At 42.0% G+C, this 21,372-nt stretch overlaps 2 protein-coding genes across 4 annotated transcripts; one reads left to right on the top strand and one right to left on the bottom strand.

Annotated features, from left to right (window-relative positions):
• Window positions 1–575: 575 nt before the first annotated feature.
• LOC112936015 (uncharacterized) lies at window positions 576–3,660 on the bottom strand. 2 transcript variants are annotated; one of them, XM_015778175.3, is made up of 7 exons: window positions 3,492–3,660; window positions 3,325–3,392; window positions 2,665–2,814; window positions 2,503–2,576; window positions 2,299–2,417; window positions 1,541–1,624; window positions 576–819 (listed from the first exon to the last, which is right to left on the bottom strand). In XM_015778175.3, exons 2-7 carry the CDS (start codon window positions 3,329–3,331, stop codon window positions 714–716), a joined length of 540 nt encoding a protein of 179 aa, XP_015633661.1. In that variant the 5' UTR covers window positions 3,332–3,392; window positions 3,492–3,660; the 3' UTR covers window positions 576–713. The 2 variants fall into 2 exon arrangements, with proteins under 2 accessions (XP_015633661.1, XP_015633659.1); XM_015778173.3 differs by having other exon boundaries at window positions 3,325–3,389.
• A 13,711-nt stretch (window positions 3,661–17,371) lies between these two features.
• On the top strand, window positions 17,372–21,017 carry LOC4335767 (serine/threonine-protein kinase D6PK). Of its 2 annotated transcripts, none has more exons than XM_015778059.2 (3): window positions 17,372–17,545; window positions 18,042–19,733; window positions 19,953–21,017. In XM_015778059.2, the coding sequence occupies exons 2-3, from the start codon at window positions 18,235–18,237 to the stop codon at window positions 20,800–20,802; spliced, it is 2,349 nt and encodes a 782-aa protein (XP_015633545.1). In that variant the 5' UTR covers window positions 17,372–17,545; window positions 18,042–18,234; the 3' UTR covers window positions 20,803–21,017. The 2 variants fall into 2 exon arrangements, with proteins under 2 accessions (XP_015633545.1, XP_066165740.1); XM_066309643.1 differs by lacking the exon at window positions 17,372–17,545 and adding an exon at window positions 17,709–17,934.
• Window positions 21,018–21,372: the final 355 nt, after the last annotated feature.

The raw sequence follows: 21,372 nt of genomic DNA, 5'->3' as shown, positions 1-21,372 counted from the left end.
ATGGCCACAAAGGTTCAACGAATCTTCAGGAATGCGGTTTTGAGTGGAATAACTGATGAAGACACGAGTACGGTGTAATCTTCATCGTGAGGCGTAAAGCATGACCTGGGACGCACGTGTTATTGTCCATGAAAACACACTAGATCTCAAGTTGCTATCTTGCTTCAGGATGTTGCTCCAAGAAATCTAATAGGCTATTCCGGATATCTGGATCAATGTACTTCAACAATACCGTACTGGATTGAGTGTACCAGCTAATTAGTAATTACTCTACTGACAACGAAAACAATCCAGGCAATAGTGGAAAAATTACAGATCATTTGGTTGGCTATGGTAAGTTCACAAGGCACAGCAAGATGTATGAGTGTATTAGGAGCAATGGCTCCACGGTTTTGACTTCCTGGATCTCACATTAGACTCGCAGCTATGACTGTGTTTAGTTACTGAAAAAAGTTGAAAGTTTGGGGAAAGTTGGTAGTTTGGAAAAAAAAAAGTTAGGAGTTTATGTGTGTAGGAAAGTTTTGGATGTGATGTGATGTGATGGAAAGTTGGAAGTTGGGGGTGGAGCCTATGTATAAATGCAAATTGTACTGGTTAGCAGGTGCGATTGTTGGTTTGGAGACAGCATACTGTGGAAAGGAACGAGTGCATGCCCATGGCCAATAATATACCATATGCTACACTGGTTTGCAAATCAGAAAACGAAAACTAACCTACCAAAGGAACCACCTCTTCCTGACTGCAGGAGTTGTCTCTTGCACTGGAGAACTTTGGCTCCCTCTTTTTACGATTCCACTGTTCAGCGCTTCCAACCTTTTCCTGCAAAAAAAAACAATGTAAAATGGAACAGCAAAAACACAAATTGGCATGCAAAATAGAATAACAGAGAAAAAACAACTTGGCATGCAAAATGGAATAACAGAGAAAAAACAGCTTGGCATGCAATATGAAGAATTAAGTTCATTTCTGAACTCAAATAATTCAAAAGTTCAACTGGAGTGACCAGAAATTTTGAATGCAATTCCTTTGTATATAATTTGTTCAGTACTTTATGCTTATAATGGGGAAATCATGACTGGAAGACATCCCAGAAATAAAAAGGATGAAGGATGGCACAGTGCTTGAAAAACAACCCTTCACAAGGCTCAGCACAGACAACCACATAAAAGGACACCCATGCCTACACATGGGAGACTAGGGTTGTAACAGCTTCATTTCATCTGAAGCAGATCCTCCACATCACCAAAAACATAATGCATTAATGATACTTCAGATGTAAATTTAATCTCAACTGCACGGAAGGAAAAAAAATGACAAGCCTTGTTTTTTATATGTATATATTGCAATTTTAATCCACCATCTGGATTTGAATTAATAAATTATTCAAATGCATACGAATAGTTAAAAACATGGTTAATCACCATAGGCCCACTAGCTTCTTAATATTCAAATTCCACATTTACAAATTACAAGTGAGCTCTTTCGAGTTTCAACTATGACATAGATGATCACAACGCATGACCAATACAAAGTTTAATACCTTGTGTCTCCAAGCTGTCCATGTAAGCTCCATCTTTGGCGAAATCCTTCCATGCCCTCAAGTCCACTAGCAAGAATCATGCGCCTATAATAGAAATATGAAAGCACATACAAGCAAAACTGATGAAATCGTGTGGATAAATCATTAGAAAATTCAGAAAATCCAATGATTCATTTTGTATGGTGCTGAATTATGGTTACAAGGTACTCTTACAAGTGTTTGGCCTTATTCCTGGTGATACTCATAGACTCATAGGTCTGTCAAGCACAAGAACAAGTACAACTCATCGGAACAGACAACCGCGTGTGGATTGTGAGGCCTAGGAAGATCCTGCCTGTAGTCTATCAGGCAGGAACCACGTAGTTCTCTCATATGCCACTAAATCCCCAGAGCAGATGCAGGCAATTATAAGTGTTACACAGAGCATTAGGTTAAGCACTATACAATAACCATCTAGGAATCTCAATCTGAAATTCAGTATAGTATATATAAATTATTTACGTCGCCTTTCTTTATGCAGTCTAAATGGCCATTTTCGTTTGATCTCATCAAAATATATGGCCTTACGTATTACCACAAGAAAACAGGCGCAAGGACATACTCTTGGAATGTCTAGTACAGTATCTCTTATTTAGGACCTGAACACTTCACACGGGCTCACAACAGTTGAATGTTAATCAGGAAACTGTATAAAACGAGCTGCTAATCACACTTTGATCATTGAATACATGTAGGGTAGAAGTGCCATGTTTGGCTACCTTTCAAGCAGTGTGATTTCTGATTGGAGTTGGGTAGCTCTTTCCTTAGCTTCTTCCAGGGGCATTGAAAAACCCAGCTTATATTCACTATCCTGCAGCCGCTCTCTTATTTCCTTGTCCTGTAAAAATAGGAGATAAAGTAACATGTTAAACAATAAGGGAAAATTTACCTGCCATTTTTCAAATAATTATAATACAACTGACCCTTTTCTCAGCACATTGTCGGTATAGTACAATTTCATCTTGGCAAAACGGCTCAATATCATTGATTTGCAGACCTGTAACATATAATTGCTTTATTATAGTACTTACTACATATGGAGTAAGGAAAGCATGATTTTTATGTCAGAGAAATCAGTAACTCACATAAGAAAAGATTTTTGAGTATGCCATCACAAATCTCAACACCGTCAAGGACATGTGAAGCAATTTCCTTTGGTATGACAGGGGATGGCAACCCACGCATGAGATCATCACCAACAAGAATGGTCTCTTCCATCGTTTCCTGCTTATCGACTGTTGAAAAATATGTATGAAAAACTACCATCATTTGCACAGGGCCACGAATAGAAGTTACACTTGAAATGCACGAACTTGGAAAGTAAGATCAGGTTCTCTGGCATGCTGGTTATACTGCATGATACTGACTAGAGAGTTAGTTCCTGACTGTGCCACAGTGGTTTATTAATGCTGAATTGCTGATAGCATAGGTCTGGTTCTTGCATGATCAGCAAAAGTCATCAGTTTTTTATGATCGAGAGAAAAAAAAGAGAGTTATTTCCTCACAGTTGCCATTACGAACTTCAAAATTAACTCAAGCCCAGGCAACTACAATCGCCACTAAGCTTGCATTAACAACCAACTGCACAACCTATGTGCTAAAACACAATTTGATCCTCCAAACTTTTTAGGCGGTTTGGGCAAGAGAGGATGACCAAGTTTTGTTAAGATTTACTTCCCCAACTGACACAAAATAAACAAAGCTTAACGAAATGGGAATGGGCAACAGAGCCAGCGCGTGCGTACCATCCATGATTGCCTAGTAAACCTTCACCTCCGGAGAACAATCAGATTTTGGCAACTCGAACCGACTTCTTGCAGCCAACAATCATGGAAAAAAAAACACCAGAAAATGTCAGCTTCGATTCGTCTTAGGGGAGGCGACGGGGAGCAGCGTGGGACGAATCACATACAGATACACCAACCAACCGGAGTGTCCGCGACGAATCCCGCGGGGAAATAGACCGGAGAAGAACCAGAAGGCGGCGGCGAGCGGCGACCGACGGCGCGCCGCGGAGGTGAAGGGGAGGAAGGAGACCGGAGGAGGAGAGAGGGTTTACGGCTCAGGTTTCCCCAACTCCTGCCGCTTGTGGGCTTTCTCCAACGAAGATATGGGCCTAAACAGTGGCCCATAGACTTGTCTTACGGCCCATTTATCGATAGCCCAGTGCAGGCATGAGGCATGAGGCACACGGTTCAGGTTTGCTTTTCTCGAGTACCAGTTCAAATTTCAAAACACCGAGAAAGAGTATGCTTTCTACTAGTACTATGTTTGATCGGCTGCTTACTGCTCCCTCCGTCCTAAAATATAAGTATTTTTAGCTATAAATTTAAACACATAGCTAAATGTTGTTATATTTTAGGGCGGAACAACGGAGGTAATAGTAATTTCTGGTGAACCACGTTTTTTCTCTCTATTTTGGATTGTGCCTGTCATGATTGTGTTTTACCATGTTGGCTCCATTTTCCTCGTGGTTGATTCATTAGCAGGCTGTTTTCACACCATGATATTTCTGAAAAATTCTGGGCTGATTTTCAGTTGTGAGATGGAGTATGACTGTATGAGATGGCAGAAACAGCCCGATGCCTACACGATGCCCGCTTTGCTCTTGCCGTCGGAGCAGCACCGCACGCATCCACGTAGTCCTGAGTCCTGACAATTTGACCGTTCTGCTAACACGCATACTACACCTGTGAGACCTCACATCTGTCTCAAGTCTTCAGGACAGAATTGTCTGTTATGTGTTCTTGCACAGCACCTGGCTACAAGCTTCCAACTCGCCCGTATGAACTTCTCTGAAATGGATCGCTGCATGAATCCCCTTACTCCGATCCGGGGGGCTTCAGTGCTACTAGGAGTGTTGTGAGATCTGCAAACAGTATCTACACACTGGCCTCTTGTTAACAGGAGCTACACATGCTTATTATCATTACTCATGAGTGGGCATTTTGCTTTCCTTTCCTGACTGTCCAACACCAACATCTCCACTTGCAATTTGCAGACTCAAACTGTATATGTCTGTGTCTACCTACCACTGTATAATGTTTTGTGAAATTCAAAGAACTGATAAGTACCGGCCTGTTGGGACATCATGAGAATCGACAGGTAGGCCAAGTACATTGCTGAATGTTGATTATTCCACACCGTTCTTGGATTCTCGATCTTATACGAAGTTTTATTTTATCTCAACCAGACGATGATACAATTCTGCAACCAACTCCATGGCTCCACCTCCATACTCCCATACTTCTACTCATAGTTGATACCATGATACTATCATATCGTGCTTTCATTGTATACCATCCAAGGATACCAGCATGTATTCAGGCTACTGTACGTACGTCACAGGTCATAGCAGCTGTTTCCTTGGGTACAGCCAAAACGACTCCATCAAGCAGGAGCACAGATGCATTTGTAAACGCCGTACTTGTCTTCTCATAAACACAAGCAGTACACAGTACACTCCTTACCATCTGCATTAGTTTCTCGCCTCCGGTTAATTTCCAGCACAGTGGGCGGTGAAATTTTTGGTGATCAATCTCTTTGCACGGTCTCTCGCGCCCTGTCCGACAGTTCTGTTTTAGTGGTCAATCCAAATCCGGCCCGCTCGTATGCATGCAGGTAATCTCTCTTTGTGTTAGTATTTAACACCGTGAAAGGACCACGCAAAAAGGCAGAGTTTCGACAGAAAAAACTCTAGCTGGTTAATGGCGTGTGTGACGCCTCACCTATGCGTGGCTGTACACGAGAAAATTAGTGCCACCCTTTTCAATCTATAGGTAAGCTACAAGTAACGTTAGGTGATGTACTGATGTGCCCGTGTTGACCTGCGTGGCATGAAAATCACTGCTAACAACTGGTCTACCACATATATAGCCGAAGCGAATTATGGCCTAGCTAGCGAGATAGATGCTGTAAGTAATTAACAAGAAATAAAATGGATTAGTTAGTACCTATATAGTCTAGAGATATTACGACGTTGGCCGTGCCAATCTCCTGTGTTACTGTGTGCGCCCGTCCAAACTTGCAACGCTCGAGCTGAGCAGATGATCTGCTGATGATGATGAGAGCTGATGAGCTGTAGAGAAGCTAGAGGCAGGCACGGCGCCGTGGAACACGTCGATACTTCTCCTCGCGGAGACGAAGGATGCATTGCGTCCGCTGTACACGCCCATGCGCTGTCCCCCGGTAGTAGCAGCGGATCGTGACATCGTGTTGAACCGGCAGAAACATCCAAAACGAACTGATACTACTAGCAGCAGCTAGTACTAGTATTATTAGACGAGAGGGCCCCGGCACCAGTCACTGCAGGTTAAGCGCACACGGCCTCGCGAGTCTCTGTAGATATGCACGATCCGTCTTATCTCTTCTCTGCTCCTGAGGCCGGCCGTGAGAGGTTTAACGGGATTCCTTCGTTGGTGTAGTAGTAGACGTGTAGTCCTGTTTGCCTCGCGGTCGCGGGCTAGCCAAAAAAAAAAAAAAAAAGCCTTGGATACCTCCGCGGCGGCATGTGGCACCCGCCCCACCTGCGAGCGCGCGTGATACGCGTATTTGTGTGTCGCGCCTTGTCCGCATCCATCCGACGATTTCCGATCCGATGCAGCGAGCGACCGCGCGCGCGCTCCGCCCCGCGGCCCGCGCCAACGTGTGCAGCTGCGTTTCCGTGCGCCCAGCCCCGGTTGCGCTAGCCGCTGTTGCTGCCGTGCTACGGGCCTACGGCGTACTCCTTCGTCCAAAAAAAAATCAAATTCTGAATTTATGTGTCTAACTTTAACCATCCGTCTTATATCAAATTGTTTTATAATTTGTATTTTCATTGTTGTTAGATGATACTCCCTCCATTCCAAATTGATCTACATATAGTTTTTTAAGTTATTCCTAAATGATCTATATATTTGTGTTTATTTATTAAGTCTATTCGTTATTTGTGCATTGGAGTAAATGGACATTTATGCATGCATCCATGCACACAAGTATTTATAAACCACATGCAATATCTTGATTTACTATTGGCTATGAAATAGTAGAGATGGTGCATGCATCGATTTTGTTACTAGAGTAAATATAGTATGAGAGATTTATTAACTTTTCTTGGTCTTGGTGTACCTATGAAATATGTAGATCAATTTGGAATGGAGGGAGTAAAACATGATTAATATTTTATGCCTGACTTGTCTTTTTAATTTTTTTCATATTTTTTTTAAATAAGACGGACGGTCAAATGTTGTACACAGAAACCGGAGTTTGTCTTTTTTTAGACGGAGGAAGTACGTCGTGGAGAGACGGACGCTCGGGGTGCGGGTGGGGGGGGGGGGGGTCCCCGGCACGGAAGGAGATCGTTGCTGTGGCCGAGAGCGATCGGTCGCCTCGCGCGCTTTCTTTGCCTCGTTGCTGTGGCTGCGAGCGACCTTTCCGTACGACTAGGAGAAGAGAGGAAGAGATACTCCTCCTAGTAGTAGATTCCACTCTACGGGAGGCCAGCCGGGGCCCCCGTTTTGACACACGGTGAAGGCGAACGATCCCCCTGTTTCCGCGGTACGAGTCGTACCGTACGCGCGCCGCGGTGGATGTGAGGGTGAAACGGCTAGCGAGGCTATGCAAACGAGCAAATCGTGGTTGGCTGGTACACGGTTGAGCCGACACGAGCTCACTGATCAGCAAGCCACATATTGGGCCATTTCGATCAGGGGATGACTTGTTTGATGAGAAAATTTAAAGTTCGCTTGGACTTTATACGAGCCACGCTACGCTAGCTTTCGCCTTGTTTCTCTCCAAGAGATGACGTGCATGCTACTGCTCTTGTTTAACTTTTCGAACATGATCTCTTTTTTGAAAGATCAAACGCGATCTCAACTTGTGGCTAGTCCGGTAGTACCACGGAGCGTCCGTTTTGAAATGCTAAAAAATCGTTGATAATACTCCCTCTGTACCAAAATAAGTACAGTTTTACACTATTCACGTTCAACGTTTGACCGTTCATCTTATTTTAAAAATTTGTATGATTAGTATTTTTATTGCTATTAGAAGATAAAACGTGAATAGTACTTTATGTGTGACTAAATATTTTTAAATTTTTCATAAATTTTTTAAATAAGATGGACGGTCAAACGTTGAACACTGATATCTATGGCTACACTTATTTTGGATTTTGGTACGGAGTGGTATATGCCAACATGGGAGTGGTTACATCTTCAGGCGGCAGAAGAAAATCCAGAGGATTGTGACGATCGAGGTCGTGCACAGTTCAACCAATATACTACTGCTTCGATTGTGATTTGCGCACACATTAGTAAACAAATAATACTGTACTGTACTAGTTTGGATTCGTCTAAAAAAATTACCAGTCTACATACTATGAGCCTTGTTAATTTTGATGTCATTTTTAACCTTACCAAGTTTTGGTAAAGTTGTTAAAAAATTATCTACATTTAGTTTGCTGCTAAATTTTAGTAACTATATAAAAAATACTACTAAAATTTTGGCAAGTGCAATAGGTTTTTTTTTATCAAAGTGAACATGCCCTATAATAATTTAATAACATACTGTACTAGTATCAACTTGCAGTTGGTAGTACCGAACAAGTACTACAAGCCATGCTTGCTTTTCTAGCTAGTCACCTGAATTCGCAAGCTTAAAATTTCAAAACACCTTAGGCAAACTGACATATGGGCCCATGGAAAGAAAACAAGAAGAATGGCGTTTTATTGGTTACTACTAACCATAATTTTTTACTTAACTTTAATCGTCCGTCTAATTTAATTTTTTTAAAAAATTAAAAACATAAGCCACGTATAAAGTACTACCCATATTTTATTATCTCATAAAAATAAAAATATTAATTATAAAAAAATTTCAAATAAGACGGACCATGAAAGTTGAACACGGAAACTCACGGTTGCACTTATAATGAGACGGAGGTAGTATCCATTGTTTTTAGAGAACAGAACAAAATGAAAACTACTCAACTATTGAAAAAAATCATTACCGACGTAACACTAATTTAGGGTTGCCTCACAAGTCCCAACATTCAAAATGGTTATAGGTTTTTCATGGCAAAAAAAAAAGTCTGTAGGTCTAGAAACAACGCTAAAATACCTAGTTCTCTTACAATTTATCACTTTATTTCTTTTTGACAGAACATATGTTTTATTATTATTGGCGGACGGGTTTTCTTACTCATATTATTATTTTTGACGGTTACTCATAGCATGCTCAGATACCGCCATTTACAGTTTGGCAATGAAAGCAAGAGAGCTGAAGGCAATGAAAGCAAGAGAGCTGAAGGCAGAGCGCTAAGGACATTCACAATATGCACCAAACTAGGTAATAGGTAATAGTTTAATCCTCCTAGCAGGTAGTAAGCATTGTGGAACCAGTACCCCCGGTAAGGAAAAATTAGAACCATGCTATTATAATTTTGTAAAATTTGAGATATGCCATCCTGACCTACATGTCATTGACTCATGTGGGTCCTACATGTCATTGAGATACCGATGGCATATCTTAAATTTTATAAAATTATAATGGCACGGTTCCAAATTACCCAAATAGCTATTAGCCTATTACCAAGCAATAGCAGTACAACTTGGTAGTAAGAATTAAAAAAACATTTATTCTTTTGGTAGGTATTTATATTCACCCCCTCTTCCTTCAAGCTATTGGCTCTACTAAATTTTATATTATTGTGGGTGTATTGTTGAGCTTTTAACATACGGATACTTACTTTTGTTAGGTCCCACATTATTTACCAGTTGGCAAATATAGATTGGTGATGCCCTAACTAGCTTTATGATTTTCTTTCTTCCAAAACCGAGACATTTAATTTGATGACTATTGTTTTCCATGATACTAAGGTGTGGTAGCTTTGTGGACAAAACTACGTAGCTTCTGAAATAACAAAAATACGTACCTTGGGTTAATTTTTTAGAACTATCTATCTATTATCTATTATATAATAAAAATCCATGAAACTTCCTACAAACGCTTCTAAGCTGCCATGTGTCGCTCCTACAAACGCTCCTAAACCGCCAAGTGGCACTACAAAATCTAACCGTTGATTTTTCTTTAAATTGGTGGGTTCAATATTGTTAGCCATTAGATCTAATAAAAAACAAAATTCCCCTCTCCACATATACCCATCTCCCATCCTTTGGTTGGTACGTACGTACATAACTCCTTCTCGCCTCATCTTGTTTTTCCTTTCCTAATATCCAATCTCCAATTTAAGCCACATATCTTTTTATTGTTATTTTATTTTTAACTAAATAAATAATATAAGATATATGCTGTTCTATGCGCCATATGCTTTATATGGCAACCAAATATAACAAGGAAGTATTTTTTAACTAAAAAAAGTTAAAACATATATTACTTTACTTTAAATAATTCTACAAACAGATGTTACTAAATTATATCCACGATATCCAATCTATCTATTGCACAGTAAAAGTCCATTAAATTTCCTATAAACGCAACTAAATACCATGTGACGCTCATATAAATGCTCCTATAACGCTACGTGACGTTCTAATAAATTAGATAAAAAAACAACTAGCTTTGATTTTCACTAAAACAACTAGCTCTAATAAATTTATGTCTAACTGTTCTCTCGTTATAACTAAAATAACAATATAAGATACATATGCTGATATTTTGCTATATAATTATAGCATTTGGGCACAGTTCACCTGTGCACTTTGCAGGCTATCTAAATATTAAAGTCTTCCAATAAATATTATATCAATATGAATCATTCTACATTCTACAAACATGCATAGCTAAATTAAATCTATAGTATTGAAATAGAAATAAAAAATACATATTCAATTTGTCAATAGAAAAAGAAATAATTCAACAATGCAGGTCACACCATGCATGATATCATGTTTTGAAACATGTATAGCTAAACTCACACTACATAAGCAAGAATAACTAACTGAAATATAAATAGTCTGAGCCATTGCATAAAAAATTGAGTGCATTTAACTAGAGAAAATATTATGTTTTTTTTCTAAATGTGCTCAAAAAATCCAAACAAGATAAATGATCTTCTATAAGTTTTGATTAATATTCCACCTTTATAAGTTTCCCAAACACAATCTACGATTCATGTTCACGTGAATGCGTGGGTTACCTTCCTTGTTAATAAAAAAATAAAGTAAACACACTATTGTATAATGACCACCAGTAATCTTAATTATCATTGCTGATGCGTTTTTGTGTACTCAAGACACTCGAAAAATCGTAATCATGGCACGGGCTGAAGATAGTCAAGTTAGAGAAGTTTAATAGTATAGCCAACTATTAACTCAAAATTATTTATAGGGTGTATTCGGTATCCCTTTTCCCAACCCCTCTCCCTCGTTTCCGCACGCATGCTTTATAAACTGCTAAATGGTGCTTTTTTAAAAAAGTTTCTATCGAAAGTTGCTTAAAAAAATCAAATTAATCCATCGTTGAAAAAATAGGTAATACTTGATTAATCACGTGCTAAGGGCATCCACCATGTATTTCAAAAGTGGTCCATAAGCAATATAGTATTTGATTCAGCCACCTAGCAATATTGTGGAACTAGTCCATAGGAAAGAAATAACAAAAACTACCCATAAGCATATGGGCTGCCCATAGAGAATACAATATATTATTTGTCTCTATCTATTCTCTCCTACTAATACTATTTACTATCCATATACATTGTGAAGGTTACAATAGCTAAAGTTCATATATATGGGTCCCATCTTTATAGACTACTTTTGCCATATACATTGTTGTTGTCCTAATGGACCGCTCCTTTTTCCGTGCGTACTATTCCAAGTTCCCAACCATGAATAGTGAGTACAGCCATAGTCTATTTAATAACCAATTCATACAATAGTTATCTATAAATATATACTATACTATTAATACTTGGTCTCACATACCATGCACACATTGTGTATTGGCATCCGTATTGTAGTTGTCTATGAATATGTAGCCTATTGCTCTTCTCTCTTCTATTATATCTTCTCGACATATGTTTATAGCTAATTTATAACCTGCTATTGTACCTGCCCTTACTCGATCTCGTGATAGTAAAATATTCGTGCGAGTTAGACCCTATTTAGATGGGACTAAAAACTTTTAAGTCTCTATCATATCGGATGTTTAGACACTAATTATAAATATTAAACGTAGACTATTAATAAAACCCATTCATAATCTTGGACTGATTCGCAAGACGAATCTATTAAGCCTAATTAATCCATGATTAGCTTATGTGATGCTACAGTAAACATTCTCTAATTATGGATTAATTAGGCTTAAAAAATTTATCTCGCAAATTAGCTTTTATTTATGTAATTAGTTTTGTAAGTAGTCTATATTTAATACTCTAAATTAGTGTCTAAATATAGAGACTAAAGTTAAGTCCTTAGATCCAAACACCACCTTACAAAATCATAGGGCCTTCTGCTACAAACAGTACAGTATGTTACAAACTTGCAATCATTAGCACAGACGGTCGACCGTATAATTATTCCCTACACGCATGCAGTTACTCAGTGTTTAGTTCCGAAATATTTTTTTAAACTTCCAACTTTTCCATCACATCCAAACTACGTAAACTTTCAACTTTTTCATCACAACGTTATAATTTCAACTAAACTTACAATTTTAGCGTGAACTAAACACACAACCTTATAAACAGAAAAACAAACAGAGAGTGTAACGCATTCCGCGCGCAAATAAAATGCACAAGAATGCAGATTAGACCACTAGCCAGTGGCCACAGCACTATGGATTAGGATTTGGTGACATACCCCCGTGACATTCTCGGTAACATTGAGTCACTGACATGTGGGACCCACATGTGCCTGGACCCACATGTCAGTGACTCAATGTTACCGAGAATGTCACGGGGGTATGTCACCGAATCCCAATCCCAGCAGTATGGAGCATTCATTAACGTGTGAAGTCGCATTACTACTAGCTGCGTCGTACAGTCGTACAAGCATTACGTATGCTATGCGGAACGAGATTCATGGCAATCTTTACCGCTGCCATCGTTCTGGCGGTACGCGGGGTACTCACAGTATTTGGCGTTCTCCCGTCGATCGATCCATGTATAGTCCATATATACGGCGTAGTATACGGCTAGGCGCCACCCCCGCCCGGTCCGGCGCCCGGCCGCCCCACATGGACGGCCAAACTAAAACACCGCGGATTGTACTTGCAGCCGAACCTTCAGTTCAACGTGGTTTATCATGCGAGGCGAGTGAGTGCTGACTGCTGAGACTGAGTGAGCAGCCGCATCCAGCTCGGAAGGATTTGGGTCTGATGGTGCCCAGGCAATGAGGCAACCTTCGTTTTCAAATTTTCTGGAGGGAAAGAAGGAAGATGCAGGACGAAGCAGACAGGCAGTGGTTGACTGGTTGGTCGGGACTCGGGCGTCGGCTGTACTATGCGTGACTGGAGAGCTGCCTCCTATATAAAGGGTTTAGAGCAAGTTTTTATTCGTTTTAAAATGAGTTCGTTTTTACTGTCTCGGATTTATCTTAAAATACATTTATTTTTAAATAATTATTACATTAGAGTTAAGTATGAAAGTAGATGATAAATTCATTGGAACTAGAAAAGTCGAGAGACATCTATTATATTATTAAAGGAATAGAAAAATGAGCCTCCACGTTCGCTCTCATGGCCTAGAAATTCTCACATTAATCGGAGAAAAAGAAAAAAGCAGAGTCCATATAGAAATACAATTTATAAATAGCTGAAATTCGGAATTAAAAAATAAGGAATATTACAAGAGGAGACTAGAGTCCATATAGAAATACAATTTAGAAATAGTTGAAATTCGGAATTAAAAATAAGGAATATTAGAAGAGGAGACTAGAGTCCATATAGAAATACAATTAGGAAATAACTGAATTTCGGAATTAAAAATAAGGAATATTAAAAGTAGAATATAGAGTCTATAAAGAAATACAATTAGGAAATAATATAAATTCGGAATTAAAAATAAGGAATAGTAGAAGTAGAGTATAGAGTTCATACAGAAATACAATTAAGAAAAAATAGAAATTCGGAATTAAAAAAATAAGGAATATTAGAAGTAGAGTATAGAGTCCATATAGGAATTTAAAACTAACTAAAATTCAGAATAAACATAATAAAATTAAAAGTAGAGTTTAGAATACGTATAAAAATACAATTTACAAATAACTAAAATTTGAAATTAATAAAAACATGGGAAGAAGAGTTTATAGTTAATATAGGAATACAATTTAGAAGTAACTGAAATTTGAAATTAAAAATTAAAGAATATTGAAAGATGAGTTTAGAGTCCACATAGAAATACAATTAGAAATAATAAAAATTCAGAATTAAAAAAAAGAAAATATTAAAAGACGAGTCTAGAGTCCATATAGGAATATATATAATTTACAAATAACTAAAATTTGATATTAAAAATAATTAATAACTAACATGTATATAAAATACAATATGAATATTACACATTAATAGTTTCGTAAAGTTATTGCAAAATTTAAAATTATGTTGTCATTGTAATATATTTTAATAATATAATGAGAAAACATATATACTATTATACGAGAGAAAATATAATAATGCTAGCTGCACAATCTGCGCGGGCCAGTTTAATTGAAAGGTATTCTATTTTTTTGTTTTATATTGGTGTGTGATGGGTGAAAAATAAATTTATTTGGGATGAATGTAGTAGTAAAACTGATAGTTACATTAATTTTTATCTCTGTCATATACTCATAAATATAAACCCCTCTACCTTAAAAAAATGCACATTTTGGGACGGAAAAAGTTTCGTGTGTATTGTATCAGGACCAATGAGACAGAGCCCACCCTGACACCTTGCTAGGGCGGAGGCGTACTGACGTTGCCACGCAGTTGCACCAACTCATGGACCCTTGTCGAGGATTAGAGCATTAGCAGTTGGCCACCACATTTTGCCGAACCTAACGTGCCATGTGAGCAAAGAATAATGTTAGCTACATGTTTCACAGCAAGTCACTTATAGTGGGTCCCACTAATATCACCTTTTTTCACTTTTCATCTCCCCTTTTTCCTATCTTCCTCTCCCCAATGGCGGATAAAGCGAGGCGAGGTCAAGGCGACAACGCCGGCGAAGCGGCCCACGCGTCGAGGGCGATGACGTTAGGTGGAGTGGCAAGGTCGGTGGCGCGGGAGCAGTTGACGAGCGACCAGATCCATCCCTCGCCTTGTCCCCAAAAGCAGTGGCAAGGTTGGCGGCACGGGAGCGAGGGATGGCGAGGTCGGCGGTGCTCCTCCTCTTTGCATTTTCCATGGTGGAGGAAGTGAGGCGGCCGCGGCCGGTTTGGCGACGGCACCACCTCTCCTCCTCCGACTGGCAGGGTACGGCACTGCAAGAGCTTGGTGGCGTACAAAAAGGGGGCGACGGGGCGGGTCTAGCGCTGACTCATCTACCTCGTCCATGACTATGGCCGGCGTTGGCCTTGAGCTCCCCTCCTCAGCAACGAGCCCGGTGACGGTGCAGTGTGGAAGCAGGGGCGACGATTTTCTTGGCTCCCTCCTTCCCTCCCCGTTGACGGTCTCCCTCCCTAGTCGTCGAGACAAGCCGAGCTTTCTTTCCTCCCTCTCTCCTTTCCCTAGCGACGAGTGTGGGCTGCCTTAACGATGCTGCCAATTTTTTATGAATAACATGTGTCTTAGTTTGGTCACGCGTTCTTAGTTTGGTCACAGAAAATATTGACGTGGCTGAGAATCTCCTACTTATAAGCTTGAGTAAGGATGGGAATGGTTAGGGTCGATCCATTTATGCACTAAACCTATCCGTAAATTTGTCATAACGGATTTGTAGGGTCGCTCCAAAAATATAAATGGATCAAACGGATCAATTTGTCCTAACGGATTTGTAGGGTTGCTCCAAAAATATAAATGGATCAAACGGATCAAACCATTAGAACCTAAGGTTCAAGGGGTTCGATCTAAAATGACTTCACATGTATAAATGTTTCAAAAATTTGTACAAAGTTGCTTCGCTATATAATAATTCATTCCTACAAAATTCAACTAAATTTAACAAGTTTTTAAAGTGTGAACGCAAGTTTAAAAATTTTGGATCCGAGTTTTACATGTAACTAGAATTTTTGGGTCTTAGCAACACATTATGGGCCCCACATGTATGAAGGGCTCAAAATTTACACAAAGTTGCTTCTCTGTGCAATAAATTATTCCACCAAAATTCAACTGAATTCGACAAGTTTTTATAGTGTGAACGCGAGTTTAAAAATTTTGGGTCCGAGTTTTACACATATAACTAGAATTTTTGGGTCCTAGTAATGCATCGTGGGCCCCACTTGTATAAAGGGCTCAAAATTTATACAAAGTTGCTTCTCTGTACAATAAATTATCCCACCAAAATTCAACTGAATTCGATAAGTTTTTATAGTGTGAACGCGAGTTTAAAAATTTTGGGTCCGAGTTTTACCCATATGTAATAAGAGTAACCGATCCATTTGGATATCTATGTATAACCTATTGATATAATAGACTCATGGTGGATCAACCCTATTAAACCATGGATAAACGAACTCACTTAAAACGGTTTAGGTTCAATCCATATCCTAACCATTCCCATCCTGACCGCTTGAGGCTGAATGGCACATAAACGTACCGTGAAAGTTCTTAGCTGAGGAGAGAAGCGAATAGGCCGGCGATGGGCGTGGACGCATGGTGCACGAGCAACGACCGGACGAGTGAATGCAGCTGAGGCGGGAGGAGGCGGTGTGGGGGAGGGAGGCGCACAGCAATGCGCGCGCACGAGGCGCCTGTGACCGTGCGGCTGTGGTGGTGGTGGTGGTACCTGTACGTGGTGGTGGGGTGGTGCGGTGGCCCGTGGGCCGCCTCGCCAGCTGCGGCCGGCCGCGCGCGTCACGCACCGCACGGCTCGACGATATCACGAGCCCACCTCAGTAGCTGACCGTCTCACGTTCACCCATCCGCCTACCACGGTACCACCACCGGTCACCGCTGCGCCTCCCGTCCGCCTGCGCGGCCGCAGTGATGAGCTTGGCCAAAACCACTCATCACGTTACGCGCAGCGCCCCGGTGATTACTCCAGCCATGTTGCCGCGGCAGGATAATGCGCCGCTGACGCTGCGGGCCACGCGCGCGCTGAGGTTAGGGCGAAATCGAAATCGAAATCGAAATCGTAGTACGGGGAACCGTGAATTCTTTGATGCCCTTTCTGTCCGGTGTCCGCAGGCGGAGCATAGCCAGACACAGCAGCCTCTACCACTCTACTCCTACTATCTCCTCGTAGATGAATTGTTTTATCTACGGGCCGTGCCGTTCCGTTCCGTTCGTTTCTTTTTGCCCTTTTCTTCATCAGGGTTGTGGGTGACAAAACAAGATAAAAAGAAAAAAAAAAGAGAGAGAGAAAAGCTCGGTAGTCTGGAGAGAGAGAAAGAGACATGAAAAGGGCGAGGAGAGAGACGTGAAAGGGGAGAGGAGGGGCACAGCAGTAGCAGCACGCGATACGTGGCTACAGATATTAATAAATGTGACCCAATAAATAAAGAAGCGTAAAATCCTTGGGAGGGGTGGTGGTGCCCCCGGTGGGGCCTTTATCGGTTTGCGGTGGTCACCGTGGTAGAGAGAGAATGGTAGAGCAAGGATAGGTTTGTGTGTGTGTGTGTGACAGAAGTTTGTAGGGCATAGGTGTAGGCGTGAGTGAGTGAGGGGAGAGGCAGAGGCAGCCGCTCTCATTTCGTCTTCCTCTTTGCTCCTCGTGATGTGCGCGCATTGCTGCTGCTGAAGCTGAGCTCTCTCCGTTTCAACTCTTCTCCAAAGGAAAACCCAACATTTCTTCCCTTCTCTCTCTCCAGCTCCGCCTCCTTGTCCTACTCGTCGGCGGCGCTCCAGCTAAACCCTAGTCCCGTCGCCGCCGCCACCGCGGTTCTCCTGCCGGTAAGTTTCTCCAGGGCAAAACCCCGCATCTAATAGGCACAAATCTTTGTTCTTTTTCTTCATTTTCCCCTTCTTTTTTGTATGCTGGTGTTTTTGGCTGGCCCTAAGTTTTGGGGTGGTTTTGGCTGAGCTGCTTGTGTCCTCTTCTTGCTTTTGCCTCCAGGGGTTAACGGATCTCGCATCATTTTGCTGGGGATAGAGCAAAACCCCACCTCACCTACCGCATCTGTGTTCCTTTTGCTTTCTTTCTTTTGTGTTTTTCAAATTTCTACTCTTGGGTGGGGAAAAGGAGAGCTGTGGGGGGAGATTTTGAGGAGGAGGGCACCGAGATTGGCTCTGGTTCAAGCTGCAGATTCACTTGATTTGGTTGCTGCTTTTTCTCCATTCTCGTTAGTGTTAATCTTACTCCTTGTTGTATATTGCTAAGTTTTTTTTCCCTGAGCAAAGATGGGTTTTTTGCTCTATCTGATCCAGTTTGTGCTTGATTTTCTTGCAGGGCCCCGTGATGCCGCTTCTTGATCCAGGAAAGCTGCCTCTTTGGTCACCGAACTGCAGGCAACCACTGGTCCTAACCTGAGCTGCGTCAGCGGTTGGATGGCCTCCCCAGATGCGGTTGTTAGTTGTGAGGCCGCATGAGTTAATGCTCTACTAGGCGCAGCTCCGGAGGCAGCAGAGGGCTTTTGAGAAAGATGGGTTCTTCAGGTTGCTCAGAGATAGTCGAATTGGTGGATGAGTCGAAGGATGCCCGTCCTGGTGGTGTCACCCACCTGAGGGTGAGAGTGAAGCCGGTGGGTCAGGAGCATGGAGCGCGGTCGTGCTCCGTCGAGGATGATCTCGATAGGCTCATTAGATCGATTAATGTGCGCACATCCGCACGGGCTTCTGGGCAGACGAGCACGGATAGGAGGCTTATCGCGCTCGGGAAGTCGCCGATATCGAGCTCGGAGATTGTTGAGTCTGTGAGCCTGAAACAGGCCCTGAGGAAGATGTGCATCTCGCAGGCGTCGGAGATGGCCGCCATGAAGAGGATGCCGAAGCCGACGGCGGTGTCAAATACCCCAGAAGCTGGGGCAATTAAGAAGCTTTATACATCTGTTGTGGTTCAAACCAACAAGGAGCGGGATGAAAAGAATAAGTTTGGAAAAGTGTCCGTTTTGCCTGAGAAGGATGTAATAAGTTCATCGGTGAAGTCAACGGAAGCCAAGAACAAGGTACGGAACAAAAGCCCAGCTAAGAAAAATGTGCGTTCAGCATCTCCAACCACAACAAAGGTCCAGAAAACCAGAATCCAAGATGTGATCAGTAATAAGTCATCTGAGGCAAGTGAAGATTTGCCTGCAGGTCCTGCGGTGGCTAAACAGAGAAAGGGCAAAATGAAAACATCTAGCCCCCGTGCAGTTCCTGTGGGCGGTTCACGCCTGGTGTTCCGGAGTAAAACCTCCACCAAGAAGAAGGTCAAACCAGAACCAGCTGCTGCAGTGGTATCTCACAAGACTTGTGAGGCAAAAAGTTCCAATTCTCAAGCTAATAAGAAGCACGAGGCCCTACAGGATGAACCCAGAACTCCAACACCAATCAACAAGAAGGCTGCGGCTAGCTCTATCAGCACTGATGGAGCTAATTGTGGCACCAAAGGATGTGGTGTTGGTGAGATCCATGGTTCAAAGCCCAGTGAGTTGTCAAGATCGAAGGAAAAGGGTGAATGCTCCCAAAGCTCAAAGAGCAGCATGGGTGATTATAGCACCAGCACAAGCATAAGCGATGATAGTTATGGTAGTTTCAGTGGCAATGGCTGCAGGCCTCACATGTCAAAAGATGTGAGATGGGGGGCCATTAGGCGCATGGCAATCCAACAAGGGAGCCTGGGACTGAAGAACTTCAAGCTTCTCAAACAACTTGGTTGTGGAGATATTGGGACTGTTTATCTAGCTGAATTGGTGGGTTCTGAATGCATGTTCGCATTGAAAGTTATGGATATCGAGTACCTGATAAGTAGAAAGAAGATGCTTCGAGCACAAACTGAGAGGGAGATCCTGCAAATGCTCGACCACCCATTTCTTCCAACTCTGTATTCTTTTTTCACGACCGATAATCTGTCTTGCCTAGTCATGGAGTATTGCCCTGGCGGTGACCTGCATGTTCTACGACAGAAACAGCCTACCAGGACCTTTTCAGAAGCTGCTGCTAGGTATGGAACTTAAGTTCTATTAATCGTGTTTTCATTTGATGTCCTAACATACATGAGATTGCCATGTGGCTGCTTCACACTAACCGAGCTATAGTCTCATTTAACAGACACTGATACAGTCTTGCTTGCTGCCATCTGATTGATGTTTTTAACTGATCAATTGGTGTATGTTCTTTGAGCGATGTAACTCACAGGGAGAATTACCTTTTTATTTTGCAGGTTTTATGTTGCTGAAGTTCTCCTAGCATTGGAATATCTACATATGTTGGGGGTCATATATCGCGATCTGAAACCAGAAAACATACTTGTTCGTGAAGATGGGCACATTATGCTCTCTGATTTCGATCTGTCCCTGAGGTGCTCAGTAAATCCAATGCTTGTAAGGGCCTCATCAGTAGGAAGAGATGAACCTAGTAGACCTTCTGGCCCTTGTGCGGAAAGCTGCATTGATCCACTCTGTATCCAACCGTCATGGGCCAATTCTTCTTGCTTCACGCCTCGGCTAGTTTCCTCTACCCCTTCCAGGCCACGGCGGCCGAGGGGTGAGCCTCAGAAGAAACCATCACTGCCACAGCTTGTTGTTGAGCCAACTGATGCAAGGTCAAATTCGTTCGTCGGTACCCATGAATATCTTGCACCAGAGATTATCAGAGGAGATGGCCATGGTAGCTCGGTCGACTGGTGGACTCTTGGCATCTTTCTCTATGAATTACTCTATGGCAGGACACCGTTCAGGGGACCCGGCAATGAGGAGACACTGACAAATGTGGTCTCGCAGGGGCTGAAGTTCCCTGATAACCCTGCTGTCAGCTTCCATGCCCGGGATTTGATCAGAGGGTTGCTTGTGAAGGATCCGGAGTACCGGCTAGGCTCAACGAAAGGAGCTGCTGAGATCAAGCGGCATCCCTTCTTCGAAGGCCTGAACTGGGCATTGATCCGATGGACTGCACCGCCTGAGACTCCGAAAAGCTTCGACGCGGCAAGCCTCACGACGGCACGGAAGAAGAAGGAAGGCAAGTGCCTGGAGTTCAGGCTGAATGGAGACGACATTGAGTTTGAGCTCTTCTAGTGGTGGTAATAATACTACTTTGTATTCGGAAGAACATCCATAGCATGTAGCTAGAGGTAGTTTCACTTCCCTGCAGCTTTCTGTTGGAAATGAGTAAAATCTTGTGTCACCTGCCAATGTTGGGGAAGTGAAGTATGTTCGGCTGTTAAACCTGCTACTACTTTATTCCTTGTTAATACCATCAAAATACCAGATTAGCACGGCTTCGGCAGTCATCTTGTACGAGTGCAATGATAGAAGTAGAACATGTTGTATTGCATTTGCATATTGCCTCAGTGGCATCTGGAATTGGCTGTCACTTGTTAAGTCTGGGAAGTACTACCAGCCCGAGTGAAGGCGGGTAATAACTTGCGTAACTTTATTCCTTGCCAATACCATAAAGTTGGGCAGCACGGATTCAACAGCTATGTGTGTGCATTTTCTGTTTATTGCTACTGAGTACTGAGTACTGACTAGTAGTGACCGCACAATATAGGCCTCCGTTGCCGACGGAATGTACACCATTGTGTGCTTTCGTTGATGACCGTAAGGCACTCTGTTCTGTTGCTTATAGCTGTGTTGCGTTGTGAA

This window comes from Oryza sativa, chromosome 4 (genome assembly GCF_034140825.1).
Source record: "Oryza sativa Japonica Group chromosome 4, ASM3414082v1".
NCBI lineage: Eukaryota > Viridiplantae > Streptophyta > Magnoliopsida > Poales > Poaceae > Oryza > Oryza sativa.
This window is presented reverse-complemented; position numbering and strand designations above follow the sequence as displayed.